A 22,686-nucleotide genomic window follows, 5' to 3' on the forward strand; every position below is an offset into this window, starting at 1 on the left:
GGCCTTACTGCTGAGCCTTGGAGCGGTGAATGGTTTTGAGCTGAGAGGTGATCATCCAGCCCAAAGCAAGACTCTGAAGGAGGATCAGAAACTTCGTTCTTCACTGATCCCTTGGTCCTATAATTTTCATCCACACTTAAGTTCCCCCACCCTCCACCAGGTGAGCTTGTCCGCACAGTATCCCAGAGGAAGGCTGGGCAAAGCCCAGGCTCACCTGGGTAAGTAGTTCGTAATTACTCTAAGAGAATGGTTTTCAGAGACCCATCTTGGGATCTGTCTGCCTCCTTCAAGTTTCTTAATTTTCACCTCACCTGACTTCCATCCCCATGTGGTGTCTTTCATCTTGGGTTTCAGCAGCCCTAACTTCTTGTAAATCCAGGATCTGAGCCATATCTCTGAAACTCCAGCTGCTTGGGGATGGAGCCAAGGTGTTCAGGGAGGGAGGGGAAGCGAGAACTACAGATGAGTCCCTGTACTTCCAAGGGACAAAGAGGAGAGACCAGGGGTGGCAGGAGCCCCTCAGGCTGCTCCTGTCCTGAGGTTGGCATCAGAGTTTTGTCCATTTCCACAGCCAGGTGAGGCATCCTGGAGGAGGAATTCCTGTGCTCCGGTGTACATTTGTCTAAGTCACCATAGCCTAGCATCTGGGAGGGGCAAGAAAGAGGGAGGCACTCCAGGAGCCCCTAGACCAGGCTGGGAGTTAATCCACCCAGGGATGGGAACTGGCAAGAGCTTTACCTAGTCCTCGCATACCTCAGGGTTCTGTCGTCCTTGCCCCAGCTATAGGGTCTGTGGTCACAATCGAGGGTCTGCCACCACCCTGTCCAGGCTACCCTGCTATCATGACTAAAAATTGTAAAGGAAGACAGGTCCTTGGTCATTACCCAACCCTGGAAGAACATCCAGAGTCCTTGCTTTTTGACTTTGAAGTTAAAAGCCACAGCAATTGTGGAACTCTGGAGGCACTGGGCCCACGGGGTGGGGAAGGCATGCACCTGTCCCCAGGGAAGCCCCTGGGGATGACCTCACCACTCACCTGTGCAGGGGGCAGATGGTATTGTGGCAGCCCAGGACCTGGACTTGGAGTCACTGAGGGTGCAGGAAACAAAGCCAGGTCATTGGAAGCAGGGGTTTCCAGCATGTAGCTACTGTGGCTCTGGGGCATGGACTGCTGAAGCAGCTGAAGGATGTGATTGAGGTCTGAGGACAAGCGGGATTCCAGCCTGCCAGACAGAGCCCCGAGGTTAAAGTCAGGGTTTTAAGAGCAGTTCAGGTCCTGAGGGCAGCTCTGGATTCTGTAGCCTGTGTGATTCTCCTCCTGAGTGAAAAGGCAACCCTGGGTCCTACCTGCAGCTACTTCCCCATTTGGATCCACAGACTCTGCCCAAGTTCCCTTAGTTCATCCCTAATGACACCAGTGACCAGGCACAGAGTACATTCAGTCCTACTAATGATGCTTTGACATGGGTATTCCAATCATGCCCATTACATGAAAGGGCAAACTGGGGCTCAGACGTGTTTAATAACTTGCCCATCCATACTCTTGCTCCTGTATTACCAAGTTAAAATTTGAACCCAGGACTATCTTGCCATTATAGCCTTGCCATCTGAAGCCATGTCCCCTTTCCAAGGCCTCATGGAATTTGTTTCTGCACATGGTTTCATCCCTTCCTTAAGAAGCTTCCCTGGCACATTCCAGGTTTTGCTGGAGGAAGCCATGCAAGGAATTGTGTGCTTAGTGACAGGGATGGGGAAACTGCCTCTAAATGAGCCCCCCATTCTAAAACCCACCCAGCACACAGCAATACCCCAGAACCACCAGGAGAGGGCACCCACTCCCAGTCCATTGCTGGACAGATTCTTTGCAGCTCCCCAGCCTTGCGAAGGGCACTCACCTGTTCATCTGGGCCTGCAGCTGCTCTAGCCTGGAGCCCAACTCCTGAGGCCAGCAGTCTGGTCTCCGCTGCAGACTTGGAGGACTATTCCTTGGGGGAATCTGCTGCATCAATTCAGGCCAGAGGCCAGAAGCATCTGAGATGCTCAGGGCAGGGGCTGCATCTGCAGGAGGGAAAGGAACACCTCTGCTCTATGTAGCTGGTTCCATAGGTCTGTCTCTCCTTGGCAGACCCCATGCTCTTCCCATGCCTGCCATGGAAACACAGGGTGGGGAGTGGCTCTCCTTACCTGGGTGCCTTGGGGCATAATGTCCTACCCATATGAAAATCTGGTTTTCAGGACTCAGGGGACTGTAGCCCTGGGAAGGAATCTGGGGCTGCCAAGGTGGGAATTTCTAGACTTGGTCTCATTGCCCATGGAACTACAGTCAAGGGGGTCCCCTAGCACCTTGGTGTGGAACCCAAGGGTTCTTGGTCATTACCCACCCCTGGAAGAGCACCCAGCGACCAGAGAGCCCTTGTTCTTAGGCTCTGAGGGTGTAGATCATCAAGGTGGGGAAAATTGGGACAAAAGCCACTATTCCTGAGCCTAGGGAGGTTCCCATTCATTGAGGTGCTGAGGAGGCCTTTCCCCAGTGGATAAAAGGCCATGAGAATGGAAAGGAAACTGGGGTGGGGGGCTCCAGGAATGGGCTGGCTATGCTCACCTGGCTGCTTGTCATTGAGGAAAAAGCCTTGGTGGTCTTGGCTGCCCGGGCCCTGTTGGGGTGATGACTGGAAACCCCCATCTGCCTTGTAGGGAACAAGAGCATCAAGTAACAGGGACCAAAGCTGGGATGGACCTCTGTTTCTCCCTGTCCCTGCTTCTCCTCTGTAGCCCTCGTCACAGCCAGGTGAGAAAGTGGCGTCAGGTGGCTGGCACACCAGAAAAGCTCTGGGCAGCTTCTTGCAGGCCCTCCTGTGTGTTTGTGTGTGTGTGTGTGGGGGGGGTGAAGGGCAGGTCGGGGGAGGTCTTGGGATTTGGGAGTAGAAGGCTAAAAAGCTCCTCCAGTCCCCGTTTCCCAAATGCCCTGGTGCTCCCTCCCTCAGCATGAACCAGTGGAGAGTTCTCTCTAGGCGACCAGGTTGGAACTCCCAATCCACTCCAGATCAGCATCTTTGACTGCTCTCCTCTTGGCACCATGAGACTTGGGGGCACCTTGGGGTTACAGATGACCCAGGACACAGAGACCACATCCCTCCATCATCAGCAAGAAAACCCACCTTAATGTCACCCTCCACAACCTGGGTAAAGGCGGGGCCACCAGAGCCTCCTCCTGAGGCTGAGGGTTCGGTGGATGACAGGGAAAAGGAGGTGCCCAGGCTCAGTGCCTAGCCTCAGCCACTGTGCCCTTGCAGCCTCACCATTCCTCCCCTCTCCACTAGCTGATTCCAAACTCCCTCCTCCATGACGCCTTTCTGGGCACTTCCAGACACTCTAGTGCCTCCACCACTCCTTGGCAAGCTGGAGTTCCACAGAAATTTGATCTCTCGAGTACACAAATCATGGCTTCTTTAGTTATTCATCTGGGTGTCTCTTTTTTATTTTTCCTGAGTTGCTACAAACTACCTTTTCCACTGAGTGATAAACTTGAGAGGAAGGACAGCTTTACCAATTCTTCACACCCCCATGCCTGGCACCATGAGCCCTGTGGATGGCAGACCCCTCCTGTTCAGCCTGGTGCCAGGAAAGCCTGGGCTTTGGAGTCAGACAAACTTTGTTTTTTTGTTTCAAACTTTTAATTCACAAATTTTGGTTCTGCCATTTACTAGCTGTATGGCTTTGGCCAATTTATTTATCTTCTCTAACCTTCAGTTTCCTCATCTGAAAATGGGGATTAAAAATAACATCACATGCAAGGACGGAACTAAGTAAGATAATGTAAAAGAAGCCCAGCGTTTCCCACCCAGTCACTGCTCAATAAATGGCAGCTATCACTGTACCCGGCATTGTGCTGGTCATGGCAGGCGCAAAGATATTCTGGCAAAGGATGCACAATGGGACTGGAAGGAAAGGCGGTAGTTGGATGGGTCCCTGAAGCCAGGCAGGCCATGCCCTCAGGTGTGGATATTACCTATTACCAGCTGGCCAAGAGCTGCCACCCACCCTGGCCCACGGGCCCAGACTCACGTCCCGCAGGTTGAAGGTGACCTCCAGCTTACTCCAGAAGCTGTCCGCAAAGGCAGGGTACATGTCCAACACCTCCAGCAGGTCTGTCCGCTGGATCTTGTGTAAGTCGCAGTAGGTCAGGGCCCGCACATCTGCACTGGACTTGCCTGGCCGGGCGTGGAGGCTGATGGGCTCCCCAAAGATATCGTTCTTCCCTGCCAGCCAGAGGGGTGGTATTCCCTCCAGGGCCTGGTTTCCCCGTGACCATGACCTGCCCCCACCACCACCTCATGGATCCTGCCAGGATGGGGCCTGGTGCTTAGGATCAAGATCTGGGGACAGGGCTAGATGTGTTGGCTGTCTGGGGAGAGGAGGATGGACAGGCCCCTATCCTCTGAATCCTACAAAGATCCCCTAAGAGCTGCTCCTGCCCTAGGCATATGGGTACATTGATGTCTTCAGTCCCCTCAGAATAACTCTCCCTTCCTCAGACTCCCTGCTTTTGTTCATGCTCTTGACAATACCCTAACTCCTGCTTAGGGGACACTGGGCAGTAAGGGACATTAAAGCCTCCCTGCCCAACCTCCTCCTGCTCCCCACATTCTGCCCATCTTATGGAGCAAGGCACAGGGGACTCAGGGTCAGGAGCTTCCTGCTCCCGCAAGGCTCCCTAAGGCTTCTGTTCATCTTTTCATTCCCCACTCTGAGGCCAGGGAATCAGCAAGGTCCTGGCAGGGGGAGCCTGGAGAAGTCATTTCCCCTCTCTGGACCCCACTGTCTTCATCTCTAAAATGGGCATCACCATCTCGGCATTGCCTACTGGGTTGTTCAGAGAAACAGATGCTTGAGGAAGTGCCCCAAAAGGCAAGAAGCACTAGACTGGGAAAATGCAAGGTGCTGGAGCTGGAGGTCACAGAGTGAGCATTTGTTGGATGCTGGGGGTTGGTGGCCAGGGTATTAGGCCCTTTTGGGGCCAGGCGCTATAAGAGCTATGGGATATAAACATGAATAAGAGGCTCTCCCTCCCACAAGGAAGCCCCCAAATTCCCACAAGACAGGCACATAAACAGACAATGATTTTACAGAATGATCTGTGGAGCCTTCAAATAGGGGAGAATCAAGAGCTATCAGGTCATGGAGGAGGGAGGGGGTCTTCCACCAAGGATGGTTGGGGCAGTGGAGGGGTTACAGAGGAAGTGAAATTCCAAGAGAATCAAGGACTAAGCAGCCAGAAACAGTGTGTTGTCACACTGCACAGAGAGGCCAGGGCCTCAGGTGCCATGGATCATTATTGCTTTCTCTCCAACCTCCCTGGGAAAGTCCAGCCCCCTCAGCCTAGTGACCCATGCACAAAGGGTGCTAACGGTTTAGCACAGGCAGAGGGATGAAGAGAGGCTGGGCATGCCCCTCCAAGAGAACAGGATCAAAGGTCACAGAGGAGGGAACTGAGGCCTAGAGAGGAAATGGGCTCACCAAGGATCACACATGAAACCCTGAAGCTTGAAATCTGGGCAGTGTGATGATGAGCTGATTTTCTAGTAGATGAAGGATTATGATTTAATGTCTATTTCTACTCAGGACAAAATGAAAAATTTTATGCCTCTAACTGAAACTTAAATTGGACTAGCTTCTTAATTATTAAAAATAATTATCCCTCCAATGTGGGTGGCTCTTGTAAGGTAGGCTGGGAGTGAGGGAAAGTTTCGTAGAGGAGCTCACAATTGAGCCCATCCTTGAGGGATGATTGGGTTCTGCCAGACAGGCACGGGGTAGGCACTGCAAGCAGAGTGGCAACATATACAAAGGCACAGAGGTGTGACAGAGATGACAGATTCAGAGAATGGGAAGTCGTTTTATGGTTAGGGCATGAATTACCAGGAAGAGTGGCAGGACTGGAGTAATCAGATTGGGTGGAACTATGCATGTCATGCACAGAGGTTTACATTTATCCCGTGAGCCGTGCGGAACCACTGAAGGATGAGAAGAAGAGGAACATACACAGATGTGTCATTGGTGGAAGGAGGAAGAGAGAGAATGGGGGTAGGCCAGACACAAGACCACAGGAGAGGAGCTCCTGAGACACCTGCCCAGGAATGACATGAGGTCAGACCCAAGCAGGAGACAGATACGGGAGAGGTCCCAAAAGCAGAATAGAGAAGGCTCTGTGACTAACTGGAAGATGGGACTGGAAAGAGGGCAGGATGCTTGCCTTACTTGACTGTACCTTGGGCAATGGGTGGAGGTTCACAGTGATAGGGAAGCCATGTCGAAGGAGCTGCTCTTGGGGGAACAAGGTGGTTTCAGGTAGGGATATAAAGAATTTGGTCGGCTTATCTGAATATTATGGAGGTCATGCCCAGGAAGAAATGGAATATTATAGGGCAAGGAGAGATTGGGACTGGGATAGAGCTTTGGGAGTCCTTGTGACACAGGTCTAGGCTGTGGCTTAGACGCAAGGAGCTGGCCCAGGTGAGAGTGTAGGGTGAGGAGAAGAAAACAGAATATCAGTGCTTGGTGACCACCAACTGACGGCAGGCTGGAGGAGAGGACTGGGTAGAGGAGCCCTGGGGTTGGGGTGGAGGAGGCTGGTTCAGAGGGGTTGGAAGAAAGCCAGGCCATAGAGACAAAAGAGGACCAAACTGGAGTTGGAGTTGGAGACTTAGAGTGAAGTCCATAGGGAAGGCATGAAAAGTGGGCATCAAGAGAGGACCCTGTGATGCTCAGAGAGGTAAAATGACTTACCCCAGTTCCCACAGCAGGTAAGTGGCAGAGGCTACTTGAAACCTATGTCTGTCCCCCTTTCCAGTGTTCATAAGGCTCCTCCAAAGTATCCAGCTATTTCTGCAGGGCACTGAATGAAACTGTGGTGCCCATCAAGTCACCTCCCTCCAAACAAGACTGACCCCTGGCTTGTCATCCTGAACTCAAGAGTGTAAGGTAGGAGGGAACCTGCCTGGACTTCTGAGTCAGACCAAGTCCTAGAATCCCTGTGTGACCAATGACTAGCATGATCTCTCTGAGCCTCAACTTCTCTATCAAGAAAATGGGGCAATGGCAGGGGATTGCGTTAAGGATTCTGGGAGCTGCGTATAAAGCTTTCTAGAAGCATGCTGGGCGCATAGCTGATCAATGAAAGGTGCCACGTTCCTCATTAAGAAGATGATGGCCTAAGTAGGGCATCTCCAGTTTCCACCCTCCTCACAGGCCTAGTCCACTCTGCCTGACTCACCTAGAATGGCCACTACCACGTCGTCACGCAGGATCTCTATGGAGCCGCGGGAGATGAAGTAGAGCGTGGAAAGCACGTCGCCTAGGTGCACCAGAGTGTCCCCGGGAGGCGCATGCGCGGTCTTGAACTTGACGGCGAGGGCGCGCAGGCAGCCTTTGCTGGCGCCGCGGAAGGCGGGGCAGTGCTGCAGCAGCGCGCGGTGCAGGTGCAGGCAGATGTCGGCCTGCAGGCACTCGGGGAAGCCTTTCAGTACCTGCGGGGGTGGGCGGGCGACTCCAGTGGGGCGCGGGTGGGACTGGGGGACGGGTGGGCAGAGCTTCCGGGAACCCTGAGTCCACGGGACCTTGACCTGCCCTGGGGCAATAGCCAGAACTGGTGGCCCGCCCCGCCTCGCCAGGGCGCGGGGCTTACCGCGTTCATGTCGATGCCATTGGTGTAGGACCAGGCGTGCTGGAAGTACTCTTCAAGGCGCTGCCGCAGAGGGTTGGGGATCTGGTGGAAGCGGATGAATTCCTTGACGCGCAACATCTGCGTGTGGTAGCGCGCGGTGCCCGAGTACAGGCGCTGGATGATCGCCGACACGTTGCCAAAAATGCTGGCATACATGAGAGCTGAGGACGGGGCCGGGCCAGAGTACTGAGTGAGCGCGGTCACTGGACCACGCCACTCCAGGCTTCCCCCTCCCCGGCAGCCCTATAGTGAGGGGCCCCTCTATCCAGGGCTGGACAAAGCCAAGTCAGAAAAGCCTGAGCCAACGCCTGAGCACAGAGGGAACGAAGACTGCGGTGCTTCCTGACCTCTTCCCTCTGCTCTTGAGGCCAAACTCCTTTGAAGAAAGAACTAGGGCAATGATTTTTTTTTTTTTTTTTTTTAATTTCAGATTTGTTTTCTCCTCCAAGGTGTAAACATAATGAAGGGAAAACTCTTGGTCTCTTGTTTTCACTCTTTTTTTTTCTTCTTGTTTTTGTTTTTCTGGGCTTTCACGTCTCTAAATACTCTGAACATGACAACTTAATCTATGTGTAAAATTCCACAGTGCGTCTCAAGTTCCTAAACCACGTGTTTTGGGAGGAAGATAGCTGGGTGCAGGAACAGAGAGCAACACAGCCTTGGAGCCCACCACCTGGGCCTCACTGGGGCTCAGCGACTTCCTGGTTCTATGCCTCCTGGCAAATTAAGACCATTGGTTCCTGCTCTGTAAACTGGGCTCAAAAGGAATGAAGTATGGGCTTCTGTAAAGCACTTAAAGGAGAGGTTGGGGGGCTGGGGATGTGGCTGAAGCGGCAGCGCGCTCGCCTGGCATGCATGCGCCCGGATTGGATCCTCAGCACCACATACAAAACAAAGATGTTGTGTTCGCCGAAAACTAAAAAATAAATATTAAAATTCTCAAAAAAAAAAAAAAAAAAAAAAAAAAAAGCAAAGGGCTTGCTTCATGGGAATGAAGCCTCACCAATCCCACAGGGCCTAGTCAGCATAGCAGGTTTACTGCTATGCTGACATCATCTCAAAATTCTTAACAACTTTTTAACTTAGAAGTTTTCGTTTTGCATTGAGGCCTGCAAATGATAATCCTGGTGCCTGCCTATGGCAATGGCTGTACAGGTGTATAACTGGTGTATACATATGCAAAAATTCATATGCTGCACACTCAGAATCAGTGTATAGCATGCATTATTACTACATATTACTGTAATGTTGTGTCTCTTTCAAAACTAAGAACAGAATTTCACGGGAAAGACCCATAGCACAAAGACGCACTCACAGCCAATGAGCATGACGCAGATAGAGAAGACCTTCTCAGAGTTGGTGTTGGGTGAGACATTGCCGAAGCCCACACTGGTGAGGCTGCTGAAGGTGAAGTAGAGGGCCGTGACATACTTGTCCTGCACTGAGGGGCCCGAAGCTGGGTCGCTGCCATTATAGTGCTTGCCAAGCTGAGCACCCAGGCTGTCCAGCCAGCCGATCTTGGGCTCCAGGTAGGGTCGCTCCACATTGCCAATGGCATACCAGATGCAGGCCAGCCAGTGCGCAATGAGTGCAAAGGTGCACATGAGCAGGAAGAGCACAGCCGCCCCATACTCAGAGTAGCGGTCCAGCTTCCGTGCTACACGCACCAGCCGCAGAAGCCGTGCTGTCTTCAGTAGCCCAATCAGGGTCGTGGTCTGGAGGGCAGAGAAAGGTCCACAGGGCTGGGAGGTTAGCACTTGAAAGGACACACTCTGGCCTGCTCTAGATCAGGCACTTGGCAATGGAATCTAGCATGGGACCTTAAGGAGCTCTCAGCCTGGGGCACAAAACAGTGTTCTGGTTGCTAGGAGAGAAATCAAATGGGAGCAAGGAGGAAGGGGAGGTCAAATCTGCAGGGCAGGTCAGGGGAGGCTTCGTAGAGGAGGTAACACAAGAGTGAGTTTTGAGAGACAAGGCTGGGTCTTCAGGGAAACAGGAGGGAGAAGGAAAGGTCACTCCTGGCATAGGGGGCAACACAGGCAGAGGCATGGAGGTGTGAAGTGGCACAGCCCACGTGGGAAACCAAGAATGGTGTGACAGCCTGGAGTGCAGAGTGAGAGATGGCAGGGCAGTGAGAGAGGAGCCTGGGAAGATAAGCAGGGCTGCTCCTGTGGACCTCGGGGTCCACAAAGAACTTGCCTTCTATTCTGTAGGTTTTGGGAGCCATTGAAGGTTTGAGGGGAAGTGACAGGTCAGTTAAGTAATCTGGACCTTCTTTTCACTACAGTGTGGAGGGAGGGAGGTTGGGGAAGAAGGCCACTCAGTGTAAGTAGGGGCAGTGGGGTGGAGAGGAAGGGAGAGGACTTGGGGGATGATTTGCTGGGGGCAGGGTAGGACAGTGCTGGGGTGGTTGCCAGGGAGGGATGGGGGTGACTAGAACCCAGAAGGCAGAGTGGATTTGAGGGGAAAGTTGATTCTGAGAAGATGGGGTGGGAGGACCAAGTGGGACTTGAAGCTATGAGAATGTGAAAATGCTCTCCCGTGTTGCCCATGGGAAGAAGAATAGGCACAGATGAGGGGCTGGGGGCCAGGACCTGGTGAGGCTGCATTGGGGGTGTAGCTTTCCTTTCTGACTAGGGAGAGTGTGGGTTAGAAGGCAGTGGGAGGCTGGGACTATAGGAGCCCATTCCTGGTCCCAGAGAGAGCAGAATGCTGGAGCAGGGAAGGAGATGCTGGCAGACGTCCAAGCCCTCTTTCTATTGCCCCTTGTTTTGGCAAAGATGCCCAGTGCCAGGAGCTCTCTGCACCCAGGTCTCTGAGTCTGGGAGGCTCTGGGGCTGGGTACAGGGAACAGCCATGGCTGCTGGCCTGGATGGGGTTTGCTCACCTCATCAGAGCCAGTGCGGAAAATGAGCAGGTCAAAGGGGATGGCAGCCACCATGTCAATGAGGAACCAGCCCTTGAAGTAATGGACTGCGATGCGTCGGGGGTGGCTGACCACCTCGTCGTTGGTGTTGACATAGGTGGTACGGAAGTTGATGATAATGTCCACGACAAACATGATGTCCACTATGAGGTCCACCACGGTGAGTGGACTGCAGGTGTAGCCGCAGGCACCGCGCTGTGACTCATCTTGGTCGCTGAGCAGGAAGGCGGCTGAGTAGGGTGTGAAGATGGCCGTGTAGATGACCAGCAGCAGGATGAGCCAGTCCCACACAGCCTTGAAGGGGCTGTAGTGCAGGATGGTCCCTCGGTGGACACGTGGTGCCTGCAGCTTGTACTCTGGCAGCACGTCTGCACCCAGAGACAGGACCTGGGGGTGGGGATCATGGGTGGTCAGTGGGGGGCAGCACTGTTGGTGAGACAGATCTTGTGGGGAGGCCTAGGAAGGGAGGCATGGGAGGGGTATGGGTGATAAACATATGAGGAGGCAAGTTCTTTAAGGAGACAGATGTGTCAGGAAGAAGTGCAGATAGAAGAGATGGGTCACAGAAGGTTGGGGGCAGCTCTGTCTCATGGCGACCCAGCTTTGAAGCTCACAAACTCCCTCAGAAAGAGATCATCTAGGAGTAGGCGGGGACAGGACCAGGATCTTCTGGGCTTGTTCCAGAGAAGAGTCTAGCCTGAGGGGATAGTTTGGTGGGCCACTCCTCTCTGGTAGGCTTGGAAGGATTCTATGTTTGGGATTTCTAGAAGGAGCAAGTCACCCCCAGAGTAGACTTTTCAGTCTTGAGGATACTGGACCAATAAGACCCTCCCTGGGACCAACTCTCAGTGCCTCCCACAGAAAAAAAGCCAAATTTGGGGTGGGATAGCCAATCTGGACCCTCAAACAGATCCTGGGTTCCAGGGATCCTCAGCTGCTTCACACATGTCCAGCAGAATGATCACAACACTCAACAGAAAAGCATTCCCTTTTGTCTGACCTACCCCTGACTCCAACACCGTGAGCAATAGAGAGTCACTTAGGTCTGGGCCCAAGATGCCAGGCTGCCCCAAATGACATAGCTGGGGCATTAGGAAGGGCATGGGTTTTAACATCAGAACTCCAAGGTTGAATTCCAGGTCTGACATTTTCTATATCTGTGCCATAAGGCAAGTTTTCGAACTTTGGTGGCTCAGTCTCCCCATCTGCAAAACGGGATAAACACAACTGCACAGATGATTAAATAAGATGCATCTATTTGCATGTGGATGGTATACTCCACTTAGCAGTCATTCCCCCTCCACTCTCCTGCTCCCTCATCCTATCCAAGACAGTTCTCCAACAAGGATGGATCCTGGGGGGGGGGGGGTTTCCCCTTGATTCCCCTCCCCCACCAGTTGGGTTTCTGGTAGATGGTTCTGGTTTAAGAAAATCTGCAATGTTAGGTTTTAACCTTGCAGATCAGATCAGTTAGCAGATAGGATCACAAGAAAGGGGACCCAGCAAAGAGCTAGTTTCCACCAGAAGGTTCCTGATCTAACATACAAACCCTGCAGTGGGGGTCACAGCCTCCCTGTTCTGTAGTGGCCTCCTGCCCAGTCTTCAGGCCTTGCTCGTATTTCACTTTCCCAGGGAGCCCTCTTTGACCCCAAATAGACTTGGACCCTCTTTACATTTTCCTGCCCCTGTATGCAGCCTTGACCACATGGTCACCTGTCCACTGAAGTATAAGCTGGGCCAGCCTGCTTTCCCTCGCCCAGCCTGTTTATCCCTGGGTCCCAGCATGTGGTCCACATGGGATCTCAACTACAAATGAGCACTGGCAGCTCAGACTCTGACTGGGAGCTGCAGACCACAGGGCATCAAAGCTGCTTCCCTCTGTAGGCCCTTCCCCAGCCCTGCCTCAGTAGGGAATGAGAAGAAGGCAGCCGGAACTGGGAGTGGGACCCAAGTCTGCAGAGAGGAAAATGTCAGGCCTCTCAGCTCCTCAGGGCTGCAGACATGGGAGCCACTGACCCCTCTCGTCTCCCACTGTCTCTGAAGTCAGTGTGAGGGCCCTTCCAGGGCAAAGCCTGCCCAGCTCAGGATCCTTTGGATCTCCATGGCCCTCAGGATATAAGGACGCTGGCATGAGATCGCGGCCCTGTAGGCCCTTTAAGTTCTGGTTGAGGTCAATGTGACTTCCCTGTTCTGGACTTTGTCAGCCCCCTCCTTTGAGGTCTGTCAGGCACCTCTCATGGCCTTAAAGTGCACATGGGGTTGAGGGGGCTAGTGAAGCCAAGAGGGGCAGCGGCAGGAAGCAAGACAGGAGCAGATGCCTGGGCCTTAGCTGGGTCTATCCATCTTCACAGGCAACTTTCCAATATGACAGTCCCCCATCAGGACAGCCACCACCAGCAGCATCAACCTAAGAGGCCCTGGTATGAGTAGCTAGCGGGGCTTCCCAGGGTCAGGTCATTGGGCCACCCTATCTGATCTCAGAGGTCCCAGTCCTCCAGTCTGGACTCCCTCCTTCCTCAGGGTCCCTGAGCTCTGTGAGGGCCTGATGGGTCTCCTTCATACTCAGTTCCAATACTGCCTGCACATTAAATGAAAAGGGGAATCTTCCCCTTCATGGAAACAGCCCCAGGGAAGCTCTGCACCCCCCTGTTCAACCTTGTCCTAGGCCCCTCTCTATGGCTGAGAGCTTTTTCTGCTTCCTGGACTGCCACTAGTTAATGCCCAATGGATCCTCAGAGACCATTTAGAACCCCAAGGCTCAGAAGGCAGGTGTGTCCCATGGCCAAGGTCATACAGTGAGTCAGTGCCAGGACCCTAGTCACTGAAGCCTCAAACAAAATTATTTGCATTTCCCTCAGGAATGGTCAGGTCATCAAGCATATGAGAAAGGGCAGTGGGGCCAGCTGAAACAGAGGACCAGGGGACATTTGTCTTGGGTGGGCAAGGAGAGGGTCCAAGAGAAAGGGAACATTCAGGAATGGGCCCTTGGGAGTCTGCTCAAAGTTAGCAGGAGGTGTGGGTCTCACCCCACTTCTATGTGGCATGCAGGTTGAGAGGAAAAGCGACTCTCATCTCAAAGGCAAGGGATAGAAACAGGGCTGGGGTCTCCTGCCGTCTCTCCTTCCTCTTCTCTATATTTCCCTGATATATCCCTTCTCCACCTCGCCTTTACTGTGATTGACAGAGCCTTGGACAGCCCCATCAGTAGCCTGTGTCTCCCCAATCCCCAGCGTCTCCAGGCCTTGAGGGTGGCATTCTCATAGATCCTGCTGACCCCAACCTCCCCTGGTTCCAGGAACTGGGTCCCAGGACTGTGGCCTTAGGGAAGGCCTTCAGGTTGAAAGAATCAGACTGCAGTTGGGAAGCCTGGGGTTTAGACCAGACATGAGGGAGCAAGACAAGTCACATCTCTCTGCTAACCAAGGGCCCCAAAGAGCAGGCCCAGGACCTGGGAGGGGACCCTGGAGGCCTGGCACAGTCCTGCCCTCCCTACCCAGCAGGCCCGCACCTGGGTGACCTTCTCAGTGACGTTCTGCGTTCGTTCCACCACCTTGTGGGGAGCGATGATCTCAATCTCCGTGGTGGAGCCCGAGCGGTGCTTCTCCAGGTTGAACTCCACAAAGTTGAGCGTGAACTGCGGGATCTGGCTGACGGTCCTGTACTTGCCCCTGCTTGAGCCAGACCCCTGTCCACCCGATCTGCCATGGGATCCCCCTGAAACCAGGGTCAAGATCAGAGCAGCGAGGGCCAGGGCACCAGCTACTCCAACAGGTGACCCAACTCTCTCTTACTGCCATCTGCAGCCTGCCTCACTCACCAGAGCCCAGGAAGCTGTGGGACAGCAGGCGCTGGGTCAGGCTGCGGTTGCTGCTCTTGGCCAGGACCTGGGCCAGGTCCTCAAAGTTAAGGATGAACATGATGACGGCTCCATCCTCATTCTTTACTGGCACCACATCCACCAGGCAGCGGAAGCTGGAGGCTGCAAACACCATTAGCAGGGACAGGAGGTGGTCACCAAAGGGGTTCCCTTCTGTAGTGACCCAGGTAAGGAGGGAGCAGAGTGAAGGTCAATTAAGGGCACCCACTTGGAGAGAAAAGGCCTGGGCAGTGATCAGAACTACTGGGCAGAAGGTGAGTTAGGCTGCTCAGCAGGTGCCCCACCCACAGGGCAGAGGTGGGGAGAGCAGCTAAGCTGCTCATTAGGAGATAATGTAGCATCAGGTCCAAGTCCACACTCAGCCCTCAGCTCAGGGCTTAGCCTCCGTTTGCTTCTGCTGTAATTAAAGCAGAGCAGATGGGGGTGGATTAAACGGGGAGGTGAGGTGGGAGTGTTCCACCCCCATGTAGCTCTGGCTGGCCCTGGGCTCTGCTCATATCACCATCCCGCAAAGATGCCCTCTTCCCTGATGCCGGAAGGAACTCATTGCTGGGAGCTCACTAAGTGCTGGGCATGGAGCCAGTTGGCACATTAGGCCTCAGGAGGTCCTCAGGGGGCAGGTATAGACCCCTGTTCTGCAGATGAGAGCCTGAGGTTCTGAGAAACTGATTTACTAGGGTTGGGAGGGGACATAAACCTGGGACCTCTGGGCTATCAGCTGACAACAGCTGAGAAAAGGGAAGGGGTTTATCTGATAGAAGGGTGCTGGGGTAGGGCCCCAAGGCAGAGGCTGGGATCAGGGAGCAGAAAGGGGAGTGGCTTGGGAGTCAGGGGGTGAGAAGGACTCATGTAGGCAGGACAGGCCCCCTAGTGCCACTCTCTAACCCTTCTTGGCAGCCCGGACTCAGCTGTTATCCCCCTGCACCTCTGGCCAAAGTCTCTGTCCCCTTTCTTTGCTCCAGGGTCTCACCACTGCCCCACGTGGTGAGAAATACCAGCTAAAATGCCACATACCCCAGAGCCCTGCCTGTGGATAGGAATATCATGGGAGTCTTATGTCCCTAAATTCAAACTCTTGACAGGTGCCAGATCAAAGGCAGGATCCTCAGGGATAGGGGCCTTTGGGTGACCAAATCAGAAAGCAGAGCTGTGCTCCTGGAAGGCAGGCCTGGGTCTGTCTCAGCTGTCCTAAGTGTTTGTTGCTTGCATAATGAAAGATATACTTGTCAACACAGGGGGACTGAGGCCAGCTGGCAAGAGTACTGCTACTTTAGGAACCACTGGAATCACTCTTCCCCAGACTCCCTATTTAGAGCTTACTCTCCTAGGCCCTCCTCACAGCTGTCAGAATTGGGGTGCAGCTAAGTCTGCCCATCCTCCTCCCACTTTCCTCTGGGGAGCAGGAATCTCCCAGATCAGATTCCTGGGCTCCCAGGCATCAGGCAGGCATCTGCCAGCTGCTGCCTGGGCCCAGGGGAGACATCCATACCGAGAAGAGGTAATCTTTCCGGCTTGATCCACTCCTGGGCTCACAGTGCTTGTTAGCCTGGGGCATTGTGAGCCTCCAGCCCGCTGAGTCTAGACTATGTCCCCTGTTTCTTAGGCACAGGAGAGATCGGGGCTGGTTGTGGGGAGGGAAGGGGCCTTGTTGGGCAGAAGGGTGGGACCTCCAGGCTTTCTATGTTGTTGGGAGCTGCGGAGGCCAGTTCTCAAGTGACTGTACCCACCCATCTGAGCTATCATTGGAAACCCATTCTAGGAATGGACCAACGACCTGCCCACCACAGCAGTACAGGCTGGGGAGTGGTGAGGGTTGGTGCCCCTTGCCCTGCCTCCATGCTGGCTGTATTTGGAGTAGACAGACAGGAGGCTAAGAGAATTAGGAAGAATACAGAATATTCTCTCTCCCTGTGTCCCAAAAATGGTTGTCCTTGCTTATTTGTGGCTCAGAGCTCATGAGTAACTATCTGGGTGATCAGAAATGGGAAAGAATATTGTCATAGATTGTGCCCAGGAGTGGTGTCCTTGCTTGGGGCTTCCTGGGGCTCCTTTCAGCACCGCCCCCCCTCTGAGGACAATAAATTTGGCCCCTGGGACTCTCCACTTCTCTTTGTACTTCTCTCCTTCCAGAATTTGCTTCTTCCCTAGTTTCTCATTGCTCAATCCCTCTCCCCACTCTGACCCTCACTCTCTCCTTTTCACAGCCTCCTTGTTATCTTTCACCCAACCCTCTCCCTTTTTCTTCTTCATGCTGGGCCATCCCTAGGGCCTCACATGTGCTAGGCAAGGGCTTTACCACTGAGCAGCACCCCCAGCCCCACCCAATCTCTTTACACACACTGCACCTAGCATTATGGTGATCCCTCAGGAGTGGTGCTACAAGAAGCTGCCACTACACGGGTGCAGTGGCACACACCTGTAATCCCAGTGACTTAGGTGGCTGAGGCAGGAGGATCACAGGTTCAAGGTCAGTCTCAGCAATTTATAGAGGCCCTAAGCAACTTAGAAAGACCCTGTCTCAAAATATAGAACTGGAAGTATAGCTCAGTGGTAAAATGCTCCTGGGCTCAATCCCTAGTACAAAAAAAAAAAAAAAAAAAAAAAAGAAGAAGAAGAAGAAGAAAAAGAAGCTGCCACTAGGAGGGAGCTGCACCATGTCACCCCAGCTTGGCTCTCCTGGTACCATGAGTGAGCATGCAGAAAACACAGGGAGGGTGGAAGCAGATAGTAGCCCCTGACTTCACCTTGTCCTGTCCTCCATATCTGGAGATGAGGACTGCAGAAGCCACAGGACTCCCCTAGTTTGGCTCAGGAATTAGGGGACTCTGGTTTGGGCTCATCAGTGTAGAGGACTTGGCAAAGGCAGGCAGGGTTGGACCCTGTGGCAGGTGCTCAGATGTGGGGGACTGAGTGCTCCCCTGCCTCACTCCAGGCGCTCTTCTACTCTAGCCCTGCAGCATCTCTCTTCCTGTCTGTTATGTTTTTTCTTTCCCTAGCAAAGGCCTTGGTCTCTCAGGAGTCTCTCACTTTGATCTATATGGGTGATTTTTACCTAGTGTCCTGGCTTCTGAGCTGACTTTAGGCAGCTGTACCATGTGGAGATACATGAACACAGACCCTCCATTTCGACTTGGACAATTTTAAGTGGATTACCCTTTTAGAGGAAAAGAGGATTATAAATAAACCAGCTAGAGATCTACCCAGGACCCCTTCCCACCTCCCTGGAGTCAGGGGGTGGGGTAGAGAGGAAGTATTGACCTGAGAAGGGGAAAAAATCATTATTAGGATGCTCCTCAGCAGAAATGTAGGATGTATATAAACATGATTTTTAAAAATGAATAATATGATAGCCAGGGATGGTAGCACATGCCTATAATTCTAGCTACTCAGGTGGCTGAGACAGGAAGATTAGAAATTCAAGGACAGTCTCAGCAACTTATTGAGACCCTATCTCAAAATAAAAAATGTAGCTCAGTGGCAGAGTGCCTCAGGTTCAAGCTCCTGTACCGTCCAAAGCAAGACAACAACAAAGAAACCATGACCATGTGGTCAGAGTGGACCGTAAGGTGAACACATAACTAATCTGAGTACCATATCCTTTCCTGAAGATAATACAGGCCAGTAAGCTCCATTTTGGGGGGGTTTCAGGCCAATTTTGAGAAGATCTAGGTGATGAAAGTCTTGGGCAACAGAACAAGGAAGGACTGAGGGACGGGGAGGGATAGACGGGAACTTACTGAGCATCAGATATATGGGTGATGGCCCATTTTTACCCAGGGCCAAGCTCCAGGACTAAGTTCCCAGGGTCCCTTCTTATAGCTGGAGGGCTCAGTGGGTTCTGAAGACCTGAGTCCTGATCTCAGGGGCCAGGCATGGCCTTGACCTCTGCCCTCTGCCCAGGTACCTGCAGGGTGCTAAGAATCGTCATCTAACATCCCCAGAAGTCTGAGATCAACCCTCATGCTCTGGGGTACAAGTAGACAGGTAGAGCTCTGAGGTCAAGGAGAGGAAGATAAAAGACCTGTTACCCCTCCCCCCATTGCCTGCTGTCCCATCCTGTTCCTCTGGGACCCTTCTCACTCCCCTGTCTGTCACCTCCTCCATGAAATGATGTGAAGAGGTGAGGTCACAGCTTTTAAAAATATTCTGACTTCATTAACCCTGTGAGTACTATCAGACTAAGCCAGGTTCCTCCTGGCCCCTTAATTGTTGTGCTTCTCTGCAGCACTTCCCACTCATTAGGGTGGCAGTGGCAAGGGACAGCCAGGACCTACCCAAGATGCTCCCCAGAGGCCCATAAACACACATAAGCACACACACACACACACACACACACACGTACACACACACACACATGTGCACACAAACACACACACACATGCACACAAACACACACGTGCACACAAACACACACACACACACACACACCCATGCATGCTCACAGCCATATTCATATCCCCTACACAACTAGGCTCCTGGAACCTGGGCTCTCAGCACTCTCAGTCCTAATTCAAAGGCACTTACCCTTTTGCTATACTCAAGTGACCTTCATCCTATTTAATATAGGGCTTCCTTCCCCAAAAGTCCTGTCTCCAAGCAAAGAGAGAATTGGGGTCCTTCCCCCCGTTATTGTGATTCCTCAGAACAGACATCTCAGAGGGAGGGATCCAGAGTTTGGGGGTTCAACCTGAGGTGGGATCTTGAGAAAGTTCCTTGTACATCTTTAAAAAGAAATAACTTATCTAAATCAGTGGCTCCTAAATGTGGCAGAATATCAGAACCACTGGGGAGATTTTTCCAAATACACCCGCCTGGACTCATCTTCTACCTTCTGAGTCAGCCTCTCTAGGGAAGATGTGTTTTGGAAAACATGCCCCAGGTAATCCTGATGAAGAACCAGATTGAGGGTCATTGATCTTGGTGGTTTCCAAGACTTTCTACTCTGATCCTAGTTCCTATCCACTACTTGTTCCCCACATCCATTGGGGAATCTGTGATCCTGGGAGGAGGATTTCAAAGCAACTGAGCTTTTGGCCTTCTGAGCTATGCCTCAGCCCTGGCCTATGCTTCTGGTTTGCTTGTAGTAAGTTTAGGCGACAGTAACTACCCAAACTCCATCTGGATAAGTTGTCTGGTTGGGGCAAACTCCAGAGCCTACCTTCCAAAGAGCTGGAGCCGGATAAGCCAGGCCCACCCCTCTTTCCCAGCCAGTAGCCCCCATGCCTTGCCTGGCCATAGAGGCCTTGAGGGGTGACTCGTTCATTAATCCCCAGAGCAGATGGAGATGAGGGAGGGTTAATTTCTGTCCCAGCTTCCTGACAGCTGGGGCTGACAGTGACAGAGTGGATAGCCAGGAGACCAGGAGCAAGGGGGAGGGTTGTGGAGCAGGAGGCTCTGCCCCAGGCCAGGTCTAGTTCTTGGCTTAGCTGGTGAAAAGGACCTCAGAAGACATAGCATTCAATGCCCATTGCTTCTCTCCTACCAATGAAAAAACTGAGGCCCAGAGAGGAGAGAGGATTCATCCAGGCCCTTTGGTTCCTAGGTCAGTGCCCTCCCGGAGGCCACCCTGTCTGGACAAGAGAGGAGCCAAATCTGCCCTTCAGAGTCCCTGGCCCAATTGCACCTCACCATCTTTGCGGTAGTAGAGGATGTCCACCTTGCACTCCTCAGCCCCCAGCAGGGCTTGAGCCAGGCGGGACACAGCGCTGCTTGGGGTGTTGGGGCCTGTGAGGAAATCGCAGGTACATGGTCTCTGCATCACCTCCACTCGGGAGTAGCCAAAGAGTTCACAGAAGCCGTCGTTGCAGTAAATGATGGCGCAGTTCTCCATCTGAGCATTGGCAATCAGGAACTTACGACCTGGGTTAGGAGGTGAGAGGTAGGAAGACCTTGGCAGCCAGGATTGGGCAGTAGAGAGGAAAAGATTACGGGTCTGATGGCCGCAGGGAGGGGCATTTAGATGCCAGAGTAGGGCAGGAACCAGAAGGAGAGATGGGGAGATCAGGTTGGGGGATAATGGAGGAAAAAGAATCTGGGTGATTCTTCTGAGAATAATGAGGGGGGTGAAGGAGGTGGGGGGATAGGTGACCAGGTACATGGGGGAAAGGAGGTTAGGCCTGGGGATTGCAGGAAGCCCAGGGCAGCAGAGGTCAGTGAGGTTGGAGGAAAGTCCAAGGCCTTCTGGAAACAGTGAAGAGGGGTCAGGACCAGGGAACAGTGATGTGATCTGTTGGGGGGTCAGACCTGGGAAAAGCGGAGTAGCCAGGTCTACTGCAGGAAAAGAAGGGAGTCAAGGAAACCTTGGGAATGAGGGGTGGTGATCACCAGGGGAAAGTCAGTCAGTGACTAGAAGGCCCTGGGGCACCAAGAAAAATGCTCCGCGGGGAGGAGTGGAGCTGCGTTCGTTCCACTCCTCCGTTTTCCAGAAGAGAGGACAGCATGGAGAAGGTGTTGAGGACTTCAAAGGATTTTTGCATTCAGAATCGGGCCCCACAACCCTCTCCTGTCCCATCAAAAGTTAGTAAAGGGGTCTGGCCCCTCCTGCCACAGAACCAAGAGTCCAGATCCTCCTGCCCCCACCCCAACACACACACTCACTCTGTCCCTCGAACTTGCGGATGATGGTGTCCAGGTAAGTGTTTTGGGGCGCGACGTGGCCCCTGCGGACCGGCATCTTTCAGCAGTGGACCCTGCTGGGAACCACCTGCGCCTCGGCTCTCTGCGTCTCCGCCTGTCCTGGGGCTCAGTGGCGTCGGGCTCGGGTGGGCGCCGCCCCGGGGGAGGGCCTCCAGGCTCCGTGCCCCGCCCGCCCGCAGCGTCTGCCCTCCCCGGCCGCCGCTCGCCGCGCCTCCTCCCCTCAGCGCCCGCCCGGGAGCTGTCCGCGCCTCGGTGCTGAAAAAAGCCAAGGCCCGCCGTCTGACTGGGTTTGCAGGGCGGGGACCAGAGGCAACTTCTCAGGGACCTACAGGCCAAAAACCGTCCCTGGATCCTGGGAAGCAGGGCGGGGGTCCCGGGCCTGGGATGGGGCAGGGCTTCTCTGAGGAGCTTCTGTTCATGCTCAATGGCCAGAGGTCTCAGCATCTCCCGAACCTCCTCCCAGTACTGAAGGGCAGTTTCCCCTTCCAGTACAGGGGAGCCTCCCAGACAGGCGAGTGGGCAGACAGAAGGAGTTGTTTGGGGCTTCGGGTGATCTTTTACTGAAGGCTCTCTCCAGGGTCTGCCACTGAGCCTGACCCTAGGCCTCTTGTCCTCAGTTCACAAGTGCCCTCCAGTCTGGCCCCAGTGCCCATGAAGTGTCAAGCCCCACCAGGGCCTTGACCCTGGGAGGATGGGGCAGGATACACATGAAGGTGTACAAGAAATATGCAATAAGGTGCCTTCGTAGCATACAGGCATAGCTTGAAAGAACAGATTTAAAATCACCTATTAGTAAGTGACCGCTGATAGAAGTGTTTGAATACCAATTGCAAATGAGCACACTGGAAGAAGCAGATGGAGGTAGGGTGCAGTTTATTGAGGCTTTTTGGAGAGGAGAAGGGGACCATTGTTTACTGAGCATCTTGGTGGGCTTGGAGATTTGCAGAGGATCCAAGACCAATTTTGAGCCAGGCCTTGAAGGACAAGTGTTCAAAATGGAGCGAGGCAAAGGCCAAGGGTGATGTCAGTGCAGAGGGACTGAGCTGGGAAGTGGGAGAGGTGAGGATGCAGAAAAAGGGTAATGTATAAAAACCCTCTGATGCCATTTTGAAAATCTAGGTTTAATTGATGGACAACCAAGTTCTTCAGCAGTTAGACATTTGGAAGGAAATTTGAAGGAAATATTCTGGCAAAATAAACTTTACAATGATGGGTGGGGAAGGGAGGATGGCCAAGGAGGCTCAGTGAAGCTTTTGCTGGAGTCCAGGCGAAAGGCTTGGAGTCCTCAGTTGGATGTGACTTTGCCATGCAGAGCCACAGTGTCTGGTAGGGACCTCATTGGTCACTCTGGCTGAAGTGCCCTTCCTGGGGGCAGAGCACCCCACTCACTGAGCCAGGTGAGAACAGCCCCACCTTTGCCTTCAGGCTGGCTGTGAAGGAAAGGTGGGGCTGTTTCTCACCTGTTCAGTGAGTGGGGTGCTCTGAGAAGGGACTTAGGCAGAGGGACACTCATTCGTTCTCTTA

General features: G+C 53.2%; 1 protein-coding gene across 1 annotated transcript; it reads right to left on the minus strand.

The window, feature by feature from the left end:
- Positions 1-359: 359 nt before the first annotated feature.
- Positions 360-21,199, minus strand: Kcnh6 (potassium voltage-gated channel subfamily H member 6). Its single transcript, XM_076870403.2, has 13 exons — positions 21,124-21,199; positions 20,155-20,385; positions 14,467-14,628; positions 14,158-14,363; positions 10,611-11,036; positions 9,039-9,438; positions 7,685-7,884; positions 7,274-7,526; positions 4,066-4,259; positions 2,603-2,687; positions 1,896-2,058; positions 1,037-1,223; positions 360-644 (listed from the first exon to the last, which is right to left on the minus strand). The coding sequence occupies exons 1-13, from the start codon at positions 21,197-21,199 to the stop codon at positions 360-362; spliced, it is 2,868 nt and encodes a 955-aa protein (XP_076726518.2).
- Between the last annotated feature and the right edge of the window lie 1,487 nt (positions 21,200-22,686).

This window comes from Callospermophilus lateralis, chromosome 11 (genome assembly GCF_048772815.1).
Source record: "Callospermophilus lateralis isolate mCalLat2 chromosome 11, mCalLat2.hap1, whole genome shotgun sequence".
Taxonomy (NCBI): domain Eukaryota; kingdom Metazoa; phylum Chordata; class Mammalia; order Rodentia; family Sciuridae; genus Callospermophilus; species Callospermophilus lateralis.